Genomic DNA, 15,657 nt, shown 5'->3' with positions numbered 1-15,657 from the left:
TAAATTGGATGCTTATCTTGCTGGGATCCTATGACCCCAGCTGACTTCCTGCCCTTTGGGCAGGGGGCTGGACTCAATGATCTCCCGAGGTCCCTTCCAGCCCTAATGTCTATGAAATCTATGAAATCCAGGAGTTTAACACTGTTGCTGCTTACCCCACCACTGGACTTTGTTTATCCAGTCTGTGAGAAGCCCTGCAATCCAGATTCCACCTGTGGGACCAACTGAGTTTGACACCCCTGTTTTAATCTACATTAAGAAAGTTAAAAAAAAAGCCATGTAAAACTTTATCCAAAGCTTTCTGAAAACCTAGATATATTACAACTTTTTGTTCCCTTTCTATCTAGATGGGCAGGTGTTACATTTAGATTGACCTAACTTGAAAAAAAATCATAATTCATAACTTTTAAGTAAGTAATATGGTCTACAAAATACACAAAACTCTTCTTTGTTTTGTACTCATTCATTATTAGTGCCATACAACCAACATCACACAACTTTATAATTTCTTTTAAGGTATATGGTATGAGCCAACATCTCAAAGCAAGTTTTCTTTCTGGAATCTGCAAATTATTCCCTTTTTGCTGTAGACAAAAAGCAGCCTATATTCTTTGATTTAGAACTTTTCTGTAGCTTAGGTACCTGTCAGAAGGATAAAAGACATATTGGGATCATGCATCAAAGCATGTTAAGTGCAAGACTGCATGATAAAGAGCAGACCATTACAATTCAGCTGCGCAGAAGTCTAATGAGCACTCCTGGTATGGGAAGCTCCATCTGTTGTACCAAACCTACAATGGCTCTAAGTTACTCTTCCACCATAAAATGATTTTACATCTGCTTTACTTAAAGAACAGTATAAATCAGAAACCATGATTATAAATTTTGATGACACCTTTGGAGGAGATATATATAGTATACACATTCTATGTATTGAAGGCATGCAAGAGATATATTGCCAAAGTTAAGTAAATCAGTATTTCCTGGCTGACTCATATATATCATCTGTGTTTATGACTGTTACCAAGATGTGAAAATTGACCCACTTCTATGAAGGCACAGGTTTTTTTCCACACAGTAACAAGTCCAGTACACTATATAATGACATCACATTTTTACTGGGCTGCATGATGTCTAAATGCCAACTTAAAATGTTGTTCTCTGAGAACAAATTGAGAATAAGCATGGGAATTCCACCCAGCCATGTATAGGACCCAGTTTTTAAAAAAAGTAGAACAGCCTGCCATTTAGAAATACTGCAGTAGTGGCATCATGGGAAAAGAAAGTGGGACATAAAGACTCAAGGGACAAAAAACAAAGTTTATAAGGAAGACTTCCACTAAAAATGGAAAGAAGAGCTTCTTTCTGATAGCAGGAAAATAACAACAATGCTAAAAAGTACTGCCAAAAAAAAATGTCTCACACAGTAATATAGGTATCACATTTTTAAATGAGAGTGAATAACATATTTCAAATTGCTTAGGTACTTTGAGTAAAAAAGAATAAGACCATAGGAAATTATGTTTATTAGTAAACCACACTTCAGTACAGGAGTTAATTACAAAACTAAGAAACATATAAATCTGTCCCCATTCCTGATTGACAATCCATTTGTTACATAGCCTCTGAACATCCTCTCCCTCTTATGAAGGTCATCTTGATATGTTCAATGCTCTCAACCTCCTCCCAGACCTGGTTTGTGGGGAGGTAAGGTTTGGGATATGTGCGAGATGTCATTAAGAATCACCCTACTGTGACACATCTTAGCTACAGACTGGTACTGCTTTGGGGTTTTTTCCCCGCTTCTTTACTCAGCAGAAAGTGTCGAACCATCAGCGCCTGGACCATCTCAGTGCAAACCACAAGGAGGAATTGTGGAAGGAAACAGAGACAGGAACTCTCAAATGCCATGTTAATTCTGTGGAGCGTACTATGTAGGTCTATGCACAGATTTTGTCAAAGCGCAAGCCAGCTAGAAAAGAGAAGAGTGTGTATGTGCGTGTGCATGAGTGAGTGGGGAAGAGGTAGGCACTGCCACAAGATCCCAGCATTGACTCCAAAGCAGCTCCCCACCCAGCCATGCACTCTGCCAGTGCTGCTGAGGCTGGTCTCCATGGAAAACCTGGCCCCACACTGTCATGGACCAACTGCAGCAACATGGGCAGGGGCTGCTGGGAAATGGAGTCTGGCTACAGGACATTTTGCCCACCCCTGCACTAGACCCTTATACGTTTCCTAGCATGACCATTTAGTTTCCATAACCCTGACCACAGAGATACCTTTCCCCAAGAGAAGGGAAAGAGCAGGGAAGCAGGAGGAAAAAGGTGAGTGAGAAGAGATGCAGGTTGATATAAAAGTAACTGGGAGGCAGGGTAGAAAGGGGGACGTTCCAAGCCACATGTACTTGTGATATATGGGAGAACTGGGCTGGATGTTGGGAGGAAAGGGATTAATGGCTCTCCTACTATAGTGCCGGGGCACTGCAACACATTCAAAGGTACCAGCCCAATGGGGAGATCTTATTTTGTCAATGGCTATACACCAATACCACAGCATGCAAGAGACCTTACAACCCCATGGTCTCTTAGAAGTCCTTATGGTGTTGGACACACATAACATGTAGAATGGTTTAAACATGGCATGCCTCTTCAGTCCCTACGGATCAAAAACAGTGGGACAAAGCACTTCTATCTACCCACCAAGGCAGACGATACACTGCAGACTTTCATCATTTCTAGGCTATTTAGTTTATTGCTCTCATGTTTAGGAAAGAATAGAAAGCAGAAAAGTGAAGACTCCCCCAGCCACAGGTCACTTACACCCTGCAGCCCTCCACCTGCCGAGTAAAGTGTGCAAGCACTACCCCCCATCTCCAGTTTACCCAGTGCAAGCCATGCTGGGCTGCGTGTTCACTCCTATCCCCTAGTGTCAGAGCCACAGCACATCACACAACTGTGAACCTGTTCCTAATCAGTGACATTTTGGAATGGCTCAGTTATTATGTGTATCCGCACTTTGTGTTTTGGTCATCTCTTAACTGCCTACAGAAAAATTCTCCTTTCTTTTCTTCTATTGCATCTCCCTCTTGCCTTCCTATATCTAATGTTACTTCCTCCAGTGTCTTTCGTGTTCACTATTGATCATTTGAGTCTTGTTTCAAGATCCTCCACTAGCATCTCTTCACCTTACCACATTCTAGCTCCTCTTCCTCACTTTCAAGGCCCTGCATAACTGTATCTTATTCCTATACCTCTGCTCCCATTTCCTGAAATTCACCACACTTCTCAAAATCTACCTTTCTAAATCCCTATTGAACCTTTCTCCCACTCTTTCTTTATACTTTGTTTCATTACACCAAATATAGTGGCAATTGCTTCCTTCTGCCTTTGTTCCACTAACCTCATTAAAAGTTTCAGTAACACTTGGAAATTGGAACATTTTCTGATGCATTGCATGGGGGTTGGTCTCTGTCTATTTTAGAATCTGAGCTCATTGGTCTCATGTCTTCACCTCTATTTAGTATAGGGCTGCACATACTGTTGGTTCTCAATTTATAACAACCCTGAATTTTCTCCTCTTGTTCCATTTCAGCTGCAGAGTTGTATGAATGATACCACTATAAACAGGCTAAGTATCAGTTATGTCTCCCACTCAACTTTCAAAAAAAGAAGCTTACACTGTCCAGGAAGGCTGGACTGCCAGGATGAAGCCTCCTATTAAATGGACTTAGCTGTTGTGAAAAAGAGATCTTATGCTTGTCAAAGAAGTACATGGAGAAGGAATGAGAGTACTGTGTTGACAGTAGCTTGCCTTAACATCCCTTGCTTAACATGCTGTTACTGAACTGAATAGATTGCATGAAATTTAGTCATAATAAAATGATGAAAGTAACCATTGTAGATCTCTATTCAAGGTTTCATATCTTGAATAGTGGGCTGATTCAGCTTCTCTGCCTTGCTATATCTTTGACAGATACATGTCTTATATCATCTTTTTTTCTCCCCTGGCTGAGTATGCCTTACTTACTGCTTTTCCTCTCTCTAACTTATCTTCAAATGATGTGCTATTAATCAACTGAAGACACCCTTCACTATTAAGTGTTCCTCAACTGATTTTTCTTTAGCACAAGCAGTTACTGGTTACAGGATTCCTCCCACATGGTGAAGCGGGGAAGAGGCAGTAAAGACTGTCTAGCCACATAAATACTATCTGGTATGTTTATACCCACCTGCCAGTTTGCTGCAATGGCTATACTGTTGCTTGTTCTTAGCTCAGTATATGGTGGGAGGGATGTTGAGCAATGCCTTGCATTTTTTTAAAGCTATTGCTCTTCATGTTCCTCCCTTCTTCTGATTAACCTGGCTCAATGCCTGTTCAGTAGCAACAATATTTTAATACCTGAAACAATATGTATACTCTTTCCCAGCAAGTCATGCTTATCCATTCTCATGTTGTCATATTTTTCTATGCTTGTATTATCTCATTTTACATGCAAACTTTCAGAATCAGAGTACAGGACTGAGGTGAAGGAAAGGAGAGAGAAGAGAGAGAGAAAAATAACACCCCAACAGGAATTTCAGCTGTTGTGAACACACCCAGTCTCTACAATGCAACAAAATGTGCGTGGGCACAGGTGGGTCCCAGTCTCTTTTGCTGGAGCAGAGCCCAAATCCAGAGTCTGAATGTCGATTTTCACTGCTGTTTGCTGTTTTTATTGGACTGAGGCCATTACAAACATTTGCAGGTGGTTTGGCCATATTCTGACACTTAAATACTTGTGGTTGTGATAAAAATCAGAATATTGCTACAAGATGGGTCTTCAGGGCTTGATCCTACTCCCCCTAAAGTCAAAGAGAATTTTATCCAGTTGCTATCTATAATTCCTAGTGTTCATTAAGAGGCACATTCTCAGGGGGCACTTCATCTTCTCAGTAAATATTCACTTCTGCTTGAGGGTGTGAGAAAACAAAATCCTTTTCCTAATGTTTTACATACATGTGGACTCAAACAGAACACTCAGATCCAAACAAAATCTGGACCAGGATTTGATCTCAATTTTTAAATACCCAGACCAAAACCACCAACCTTCAGGGTGTTTGTAAGCAGGTTCTGAATGTCCTGGTCTCAGAGTTTATGATAATTTGCCTAATATTGAAACCACTACTGTGTCTGTGTTCCTCCTGAATGATTCTTGGTTATCATCTTAAGTTTAGAAGGGTACAATTAAGTGGAAATGACAAAATATGTTTTTTGATAAATGCTGCAAACATCACAGGGAAAAGTCTATGAAAAAAAGAGTACTCAAAAGTTTGGCAAGAAGCTGAAGTCCATAATATAGCAATTTTCTCCTAGAGAAACAAAACCTCCTTGGATGAGGGAAGAACGGAGAATAAAGTGTGCTGGAGGTCATATCACTCACCTCATTCACATACAGAGAGCAAGCTGCTGACAATTATTTCCTAGTAGAGTAGCTCTAGGCAGCATGCCTATATTAGTCAATCACATAACAAAATGTAGATATATGTTATAAAATAAGTCACCACTGCAGACACTAGCGATTGACAAAACACTTTTCTCCTAAGTCTTCAGACATTTCTCATCTTGACTGAATGGAGCCTAATTCCAAGCCACTGAAGGCCCAAACCAAAAGTACACATATATTTCGTTTTGGGCCTTCAGACTAGATAGATAGATAGAATATATATATTATATTATTAATTAAATATCTATTAATTAATACTATTTTATATCTTTTTGCATTAATGTAATTTATTTCTGTTAAGTATTTCACTTCCTAAATAAAAAAAAGTTGGTTTACCACCTGAAAACATCTCATGTGCACACGCACACATGCACACGCACGCGCACGCACACACACACACAGACATAGGAGATGTTAGAAGGTGGTAAATCAACTTTTTTGTTCTAAGAAGTGAAATACTTAACAGAAATGAATGTCATCAATGAATAAAGATACAACAGTATTAATTAATAGATATATTCATATATATAAATTAGTAGGAATACATTGTATTAATGAATAGATATAATTAACTAAGATAGAGATAGATCTATCTAAGTTAATTAGTTAGTTATATCTATAGCTATATACCTTATTTAGTTAGTCTATAAAGGTGCATACCTACCCTGCATTCTGACTGACTTTAGATTACATCACCAGCTACTTGTCAAAACCAAACTGACAGCACTCTAGAAAACCATATATAATACTGGTTATAATACTGACATAACTTTTTGAAACCTGAATAAAGTCCAGTAAGATACACCTGATCCATGTACCAAATGCTCTTTTTCAAACTGGAATCATAATTACCCCAGATAAGTTAAATTAGAAACTGAATGGATAACTTTAGTTAATTAACGCAATTCATTTCTGTTATGTATTTCACTTCTTAAAACAAAAAAGTTGGTTTACCATCTGCAAACATCCCCATTGAGAGACTCGATCTTTGAAAACCTGCAGGCTATTTAGTTAATGGGACACTCACAAGGAGTTATCTTACTTATATTCAGAGGTAGGGAAGATGCAGGTAAAATGCATTTCAATCCTGTAACAGAAAAATATTGCACACAGTGGGCACTACCAGTTACCAATGATTAATAATAGCCGCAGCACTTTCATTCTCACTAACATTCAGTAGTCAATATTTTTAGAGTTGTGTATACTATATGCATAGTTGATCATTATAATATATAAATAAAATACATATGCATACACACACAAAATTACTGTGTTTGAAAATAAAGACCAGTAATTGTCTACATATATATGTATATGTTTAATGACTACTAGTCTTTATGTTTAAATACTGTAACCATGTGCAGTTATAGTAATTGTATGCATAAACTATATACATTTTTGTGCCTGCTGTTCTGAAAATTTAGGCATACATACAACTCATGCAAACCAAATGAATGTTGATGGCATGAGAACATAAGAGGCAAAAGGACTTATATGGCATAGTTATAAATAACATTAATATGAATAACTATAAATACTAACTGATCATTGTAAATTAGACACCTTTTCACAGACGTTTTTGATACCAAAAAACGTTTACCTTGATAGTCCCAAGACTGCCTTTACACTCTGTTTGGCAGTCCTCGACTAACACAGAACTTAAAAAACAGAAGGTTTAATCTTGCAATGAGTTGAATGCTCCTTGCTAATGACTGAACACCAATGCCCAAAGAATGAAATATGATATCAGTACTTTAAAGATCAAGACAATCAGTACTTTAAAGATCAGGCCCAGAAATGTCATCTCTCCCCCTTCCCAACAAAATTTTAATAGCAGCTTTAACCTTAGATTTTAAGAACACCAAACTAAATCACATGAAGCGCAGCAGAACTTTCATCCAAGTACATCCATTCAGCATTCCATAACAAACAACACAGACAAGTCATATGATTGTGGTTGCCTTTTCACCACAGGCTGTGCATCACATATTATGGGAGATTCTCCAGCATAGTAATGGATTCCAGGTAAATTTAGTCATACTTCTTGAAAATCCAGAACATCATGGCCTATTCCATAACCACTAGGGTGGAAGGCAAGAAAAAAATAGAGTACTTGCACTTACCCAATCTGTCGATTTGTGGAAGGTGCTTGTGTTATGACTGAACTGGACTGTGGAGATGGCATGGCTTGTTGAATCACAACGCTGGTGTCATGGTTTGGCATCCTAGTATTCGTGAGCTGGTGGGTTCCAGGCCCTGCCATTGCTCCTCCAACTGTGTTATGCATTGAGATATTCTGTGAGAGGGAGAAAAGGAATGGAGGGGAAAAAATAAAACTATAGTTTCTTCTCATGTTTTGTACAACTAGAAGTAGAAAGCTGGAAGAAGTGTCAACAAAATGAAAAGTTATTCGCTCCTGGCAAACCTCAATAGATCTTGCAACTATAAGGAATGAAAAATAACCATTTACTTTTACAGAAGAATACAAATGGAAAATATCTGGAAGTTGACTAATCACTCTTCTGCCGTTCTGACTTGTGATTTATAATGGGGACATTTAGCACATTTTTCTGACCGACTCTGATATCTATTTCATTTGAAAATGATTTTTGTGATAAAGACATGACATTTTGATTTGCTATTCTGGTTGTTTACTGAGTGCTAGACCTGCTTGGAATGAATTAAGTGTAATGGTCTCAAAGTAGTAAACAATACATGGTATTCTATCATTACAGCCTTTTCTTCTAGACTCAGTAGGTATCTTAAAGCAATATTGTCCTAGAGCCCACTGAAGATGGTAATTACATATAATTTTGAATACATTTCTATCACTAGTATGTGGCTCGTTTTACAAGAGAAAATGTAGTAGCGAAAAATCCTATTATTTCTCTCTTCTCCCACCTGCAATCTATGAATATTATATGCATCTTCAATAGTCATGACAATGCTCACATTTCTAACAACATTTCAATTCATGAACCAATTTCCAGTAGCAAACATCAAAATAGCTAAAAACAACAATATTCTAATATTCACTTTGTTTTACAATCATATTGACTATAAAGTGATACTAGAAGGATAGTGATACTTGAATGGTGGTTCAGTATGATCTGATACCACGACTAGGTTACTTATTTCCAAGTACTTTAGAGAAACAAGGGAGTATAGGAGCCACAGAAGTAGTAACGGTTCTCCACACAGGTTGAGGCATCTCTTGCTTTCTTCTACTGACAGCAGATTCTCTGTCTGCACATACTTCCCTTCCAGAAGCAATTACTTGGATAAGGTTGCATCAGAAATTCCCATGCAGACCTTTCTGAGATTCAGAAAACCCCTGCTCATTTGTGCTCCTGGCCAGAACAGTTTTCTCCCAAGGGTCACAAAACACTGTCCCAGATAGACTTCGCTAAGCTCTTAGTGGGGAAGGCGTGCAACAGAGATTCTGTTCCCTCTTCCATGCTTCCTTTTACCTCTGTCCGCACCACCAATGTAGGGTATTGGGCTGAATATTTTGGATACCCAGAACATATAAAAGACACAAGAGCAACAAGTCAAAGCATAATAGTCACACATTAGAAAGAGACAGTCACTGATTGTAACCTTTGCTGACATCAATTGTATTCTGCAGAGGCATAGCACAGAACAGGACTGGGAGCAGAAGTGTTTCCGTTTTCTTCTTCTCCTTCCCTATAATTCCATGCCTCCCTAAGCTATAAATGGTTTGTTGTTATAAGTCTGACAAGTCTCGGTTGTACATTATAATTGTAATTTTTACTTTACATGCACACACTTGTAACTAAGTCTTACAATTATAACCATTTAGAATAGACACTTCATATTTTCGGTGACTCAACAGTAGACTGAAAGCAAGAGAGCTGAAAAATTGAAATAACTGTCAATACAGCCAACTATGAATTAAAATAAATAATTATTGGTACACTGATAATTCCTGTGACTAATGTAAGAGATGTTTTCAGGTGTGAGTTACGATAAGACACCAAGCTGCAGAAAGCAAGCCTGACATTCCCCAATGAATGTCAAACTTGGCCTGACTTTTATGTTTACAAGAAGAGAGTTTTGCAAACTAAGTTATTTTCACTGGAATTATGTTTATAAATTTACAGAGAAATTCAAATGTATTCATATCCAAGCTGAGCTCTGAACTGGATCCAAAACACTGAAATGTCCCCGCCCCCCAAATAAATAAATAAAAAGCTTCATTTGAATTGCAGACACTAGTATCAAAGATTGCAGGCACTACTAGTAAGAAAAAAAACTGACTAAAGCAGATAAACCCTAAATTAATGACTGTATCATTAGTTTGGGATTTGTGTTGCTTCCTATTCATGTTTGCTTTTAAGGAGTTTTCCATGCTTCTCAGTGAGGAGAGCCTGGAGATCACCTCACTTTTTTTCCTTCTCCATCTCTCACTCTCATCAAGATCCTGACTGGGATAAAACTGACACAGGAGGGAGCTCTCATCACACCAGCCAAAGGATGAGGAGCTGAAGGGACTGCTAATTTACTAGGTTAGGGAGAAGTCTCCCACTGCTTTTAGTAGAGGACAGAAATCTGTGATAATAGCTGGTCTTGTATCACAGTTACTCTTCCATTATTCCTGACTATCCCAGAGCAGACATTTGTAGCTATATTATTATTGATCAGTTAGCACAGTGGTGCATCCTATGGCTTGCAGAAACTTGTCATGGGTCTCTCCTCATGGATCTGGAAATTGGGTACTGGGGAGCGGTGGCAGTGTAAATTGCTGTTCCCCTGCCAAGTTTCTAGATTCTCCCCCTGTGGGGAGCACCATGGGCTGGATGATGTGGTTGTGTGAGCTAGACTGTTTCAGCGTGTGGTTGGGCTGGCATGCAGGCTTGATCCAATGCATAGCTGGATCTGGGTGAATGGGATAATATTCCCAGATCTGACCTGCATATGGGTTCTAGCCAATGGACTCATCTAGCTCCAGGGACTTGTCTAGCCCACAAGGCCATACAGGTTGAGCACCACTGGTTTTGCATATTTGGACCCAAAGGTTACCTTTGGGGATGGGGTCCCACTGTCCTAAGCACTACTGAAACACAAAGAAACAGTTTTTGCTCTAAAGAATTGTGTTAGGGATTTCAGGTCTTCAGCAGCTAAATCAAGTGCCTCAGTCTCACTGACCCACAGAAATATACTTCCAGCCTAAAACTTTCCCTGTGCAAAATGGAGTTTTATTTTTTACCTAGGAGAATTTCTACAGTCTTTGATTTCTCCTCACCCTGAAGAGGGATGTGTGTGCCTAAAAGCTTGCAAAGAAAGAATTTTTAAAAAAATTTCAGTTGCCCTAATAAAAGGTATCACCTCTGAACCAAGACTTTTAGAGTTTTGTGTTTCACTCAGCCTCACTGCAAAAGAGAAAGACTAGGACTGGGAATTGAGGAAATCAGGTCCTAATTTTTTGTTAGATGGCACTGAAGAGTATTTGTGGCATGCCCATAGACCTTGTGTACTTCACTGTGTTTTTAACAATAATTTTTAAGCAAACACCAGATATAAAAGGAGATAGTGTTTTTAAAGCTAATGTTTTTTTAAACCTGATCCCAAGAAGAGGATAAAGAAGAGGATTCCCTTGGGAGTACAATATTTACATTATCTTCTACTTCCTAACTTCTTGCAAAAGTCAGTCTTCAAGAGGACACTTGTACCTTTTTCTTGTATGACCAATGGCTTGAAAGTACCGCTTTCTTTTAGAGGCAGAAGCCTATTGGGGTTTTTCTTTTATGGTCTAGCAAACAGGTACATATATTGTGTCCAAAACAATACTAGCTGTTATCCTACTGCCAAGCACAGGAGGAAACAAAAAAACCTCTCTCTCCCTCCTGATCTTCTCCATGTCTTTGAATACTACTGCTCATCTACAGAGGGATCGCCTTGCTGTCCATCATAGGAAAGATCATTGCAAGAACCCTCCTGAACTGCTTCCTTCCACTTGCTGAAGAGCTCCTCCTGGAATCTGTGTAGGTTTAGGACACCAAGGGGTACAACTGAGATTCTCCTCACAGCTTACCAGCTGCAGGAAAAAATATTGGGAACAATATAAAACACTCTGCGTGGCTTTCTTTGACCTCACACAAGCCTTCTACTGTCACCAAGAAATGTTGTGGATGCCCACTGAAATTTGTCACATTCTTTGCCGTCTCCATTACTGTGTGCGAGCGCTGGTTCTCAGTAACAGATCTATCACAGATCCCTTTGAGGTTAAGATGGGAGTTAAAGCAAGGCTGCATCATTGCTTCAACATTCTTCTTGATACTCATCATCATTCTTACCCAGAGCCAGTGAAGAAACTGCCCCTCTGTCTAAGCAAAAAGGGTGCATTGAACTATTTTAGAAAAAGACCTACTAGTGAGAAATTGTTTTACTCTAGAGGAGATATGGACATGGAACCCTTGTAAAAATCTGCCTTTTATTACTGTTACTAGCCAATTGCCTGTCAAGAATGATGTCGGGGGAGCAGGCAGGAACAGAGGCCTGTGTCCCTCTCATCCCTCCCGCCCTTCGCCTTGGGTCAGGGCTAGGGCCGGGGCCATTCCCCCTCTCCCCTCCACCACTTTGAGCTGTAAGCCCCCATCCCCTTCCTGCTCCCCTCCCTCCCCTGTTCCCCGCTGCCTCCCCTCCCTGCCCGCTGTTGTTGAGGAGTTGGGGGGTGCTGGCCCCTGGCTCCAAGGAGCAGACGGGGAGGGGGCGAGGCCAGTGCTGCTGGCTTTGCCCCCCTGCCCCACTCCATCATCTCTGTTATTGCAGCACTCCAGGCCTTGTCATCCCCCTCTGCCTCCTTGCCGCCCTCCCCTCCAGCCCCTTAGTCTCCACTCTCATGGCGGCACTCTGCCATCTGCCCCTGTCTGTGTAGGGCACTCTGATTGGCTGGCCAGACAGCCAATCAGAGTATGAATAAAGCATTACAGACAGACTTAGACTTCTATAATATTAGAACTATGAATACATGCAACTGATGTTGCATACTGCCTTCTATGAGATGTTATCCAGCAGCATTGTGAGATGCAATGGACAATCTGAATGAAGAAAAAACCAAAGGTCAGTTGAGAAGTCTGTTGATAATACTGAATGATCTTTCAAAATGAAACCTAAGACCTGACCATACTTTATTACAGTTAATGGGTAAGGTTCTATGTCACATCTCTGCAGCCTTTGAAATGTTACCCCTGTTGTACCCCTGGGGTATGTGCTGTTTTACTGCAACAAAAAGAAAAGTGTTCACACATACATGCTATTTGCCTCACCATAAAAATAGCTGCAGTGATCTGTTCATCCTTTTTTCTTCCAAGGGGACTGTGGGTGTTAGGACCATGGGATTTGAACCTGGGGATGCTGGGCCAGCTGTGCCAATAGTGAAGCTGGCCCAGCCACCCTGGGTTTGAATTTCCATGGTCCTAACAGATTGTGGGCAGAAAGAATGGCTGGCTTTCTGATTCCTAGCCCAGCTAGTGAGCTGTCAAGTAACTCTACAGGGTCCCTACTACTGTTGCTGTAGCTATCAAAGCTCAGGGTCTTGCCAGTGCTCTTGCAGCAGTAGACGTGCCATGGGAGCAAATCACCACCACTGCTGCCAGAGCCCTGGGAAGAGCTAGGGTTCTGACAGAGGCAGTGGGGTATCTCCACCAAATGATCAGGCCTTGCCACCTCAAGAAACCCTATCAGCCCTTGCAGCCAGCAGTGACCGACAAGGATGTAATGGTGGCAAGGGCTGGTCAGGTGGCAGAGATTCCAGCTTTGTAATCACCGATTAGCCCTGGCTGCTGCAGGCAGATACTGGATAAAGATGACACTGCTTCTTCTATTTTTCTGAATATAACACCCCGTTTTCTTTTTTCAAGCTCAAGCTATCTGGTGCCTAATTCTTTAATAGATTTTAGAAGACCAGCAGTGCATTTTTCAATGATTTTATTATTAATTAAAGAAAAAAACAAGCCAGCTCTACACAACATACTTAACAAGGCAGTTCATTCCTGTGGGTTCCTGTTTATGTCTTTTATGGAAAACTCTTCATATCAACAACTCTTTATCCTAAAGCGTTACAATTCCTTTTACTGTGGCTGCTCATCCTAACCCAATGCCCTCTGATTCCTCTGATATCCTGAGCAAAATGCAGGGGATCTAGCACTTTTGGTATTTATCTTAATTTTTGTGACATGATCTAATTACAGACATCCAGTGATGCCCTCTAATTACCCAGTGGAAATGAATACTGAAAGATGCCCCTTGTCTTCCAGGACTTCCCCCACCATGACCTTTTCAGCATGTCTGTTCAGGCTAAGTTTTTGACATATGATACCATCTTTATATATACAGTAATATACAATATGTACCAGATGTACCTGTGATAAGTCACTATACTACAGGAAATAAAAGGAAACATGATAGGGGAATGTAATGGATGCATTTAAAGGAGGAAGAAATTTTAAAACAGCAGAGCTAGGTCTCAGCAATGTCACATTACATATTAAGTTATAAAAGGAAAATAATATTCCCATGAAAAATATCACATTAGATTGCATGCTTATGACACTAGGTTTACTACAGATAAAAAGCCATCATGAAAATGCAGTATATTTTATATATAATCAATTGGCAGTGACAGTCACTCAAACAGCACAGTACACAAAGAGCTGCTTATGTTCAAATAAACCTCAGTAACAGTAAATCTGCATGGCCCAGTTAGGGTCATTTAATGTGTTTTACTGACATACTGCACTGTATCCTGCTAATTGGAAGCTGCAGAGCCAAATATATGCAATTGGTTGCATGGTTCTATACACAAATTTTGTCATATGTGATGCTAAAGGCAAACTGAGTATTTTTCCTCCAACTTGCCTATTGTGACATTTATAAACAGGAACCTGGCAGCATGTCAGTGGTGCAAACTGATTTCCTTTTCTAAATACAATTTTAAAAAGCAAATAAACAAGGTTATGTCTGCTAATGAAACATTATATGCCATGCTGGAGCTAGTTTTTCTAAATTTATTTTCTTGAGCAGATGGAACACTACTAAACACAAAACAACAAATCCTTTTTATAAAGAACATGTTTGCATGAAAATATACTCTCTATACATTTTATTGAAGAATAAACTATTTTATACCTATAATATTATACTAAGGGCTCAATCATGGTCCTATTTAGATCACTGTAAACAATGTAGTTTTGCTATGCATCTAAAACAAGACTTGCTCATGTAAGAAGCAAAGACATTTGCTAGCATACTTTTATTTGTATTGCACTAAGTCCCCAGCTAAGATCAGGACCTTATTGTGTTAAGCTATATAAGTACGGAAAGAGAAAGGGTGGGGGGGGTGAGGAATACTTGCCCCAGAATCTAAATAGCCCAGACAGACCAACTGTGGTTAGGGAAAGAGACACAGAAGGGAAAGTGATTTTTCAAGGGTCAGACAGTAGGTCAGTGCCAGCTTCAGGACTAAACTGATTGCTAGTCCTGTGAATTATCCACTGAATTATACTTTCAGTCTATACAAGAGCATCATAGTTACTTTACTACAAGTTCAGAAGTGTGAAAAAAATAGCCTTCTTAAATAATTTAAGTTCTAACTTGTGATTTTGCAGTCATGGTCTGCATTTTTACAAAACTGATTGTGCATATAAAATAGTAGCTCAACATGAATATGTCATCTTTGCATAGAAAAGTGGCTCCCAGATTTAGAGTCCAATCAGAGAGTGGCTGAAAATTTGGCTTCCCTTTCTTCTTCTGTAAGAGTTTAGTTTTATCCAATAAGATATACAAGTAGTCCTTTAGGTGTTGGTATTAGCCTACAACCACCAGCTGAAGACACTAACAATGTTATGTAAATAATGTATACAGTGTCTTAATAGCAAATTCACAGGGGCAGTTTTTTGGCATTTAGCTTATTAAATTTTGTTTAAAGCTCCTTTGAAATTTACATAACTGATTTCACTGACAAAAGTTATAGGCATCATGCATAGTTTACATCAATGACTACTTGAGTGTGTACAATGGCCAGAACAGTCTTCAGCTGAAGGGCTGGATAAAGCAATACAAACTACAAGACATATCCAGACCACATGATGATTTTCCATGCAAGCAGTTATGCACAGGGAAAATTAACAGATTTAACTTTTCTTATACAGGGG

General features: G+C 39.5%; 1 protein-coding gene across 2 annotated transcripts in view; it reads right to left on the bottom strand.

Moving 5' to 3' along the window:
- CREB5 (cAMP responsive element binding protein 5) overlaps positions 1 to 15,657 on the bottom strand; it is a 356,099-nt gene that overhangs the window by 226,911 nt on the left and 113,531 nt on the right. For both annotated transcript variants that reach the window (XM_019535356.1, XM_019535363.1), the window contains one exon: positions 7,606 to 7,778. In XM_019535356.1, the coding sequence (XP_019390901.1) occupies positions 7,606 to 7,778 (173 nt within the window). The remainder of the gene's footprint in view (positions 1 to 7,605; positions 7,779 to 15,657) is intronic.

Source organism: Crocodylus porosus, unplaced genomic scaffold (assembly GCF_001723895.1).
Source record: "Crocodylus porosus isolate Cpor-Errol unplaced genomic scaffold, CroPor_comp1, whole genome shotgun sequence".
Taxonomy (NCBI): Eukaryota; Metazoa; Chordata; order Crocodylia; family Crocodylidae; genus Crocodylus; species Crocodylus porosus.
This window is presented reverse-complemented; position numbering and strand designations above follow the sequence as displayed.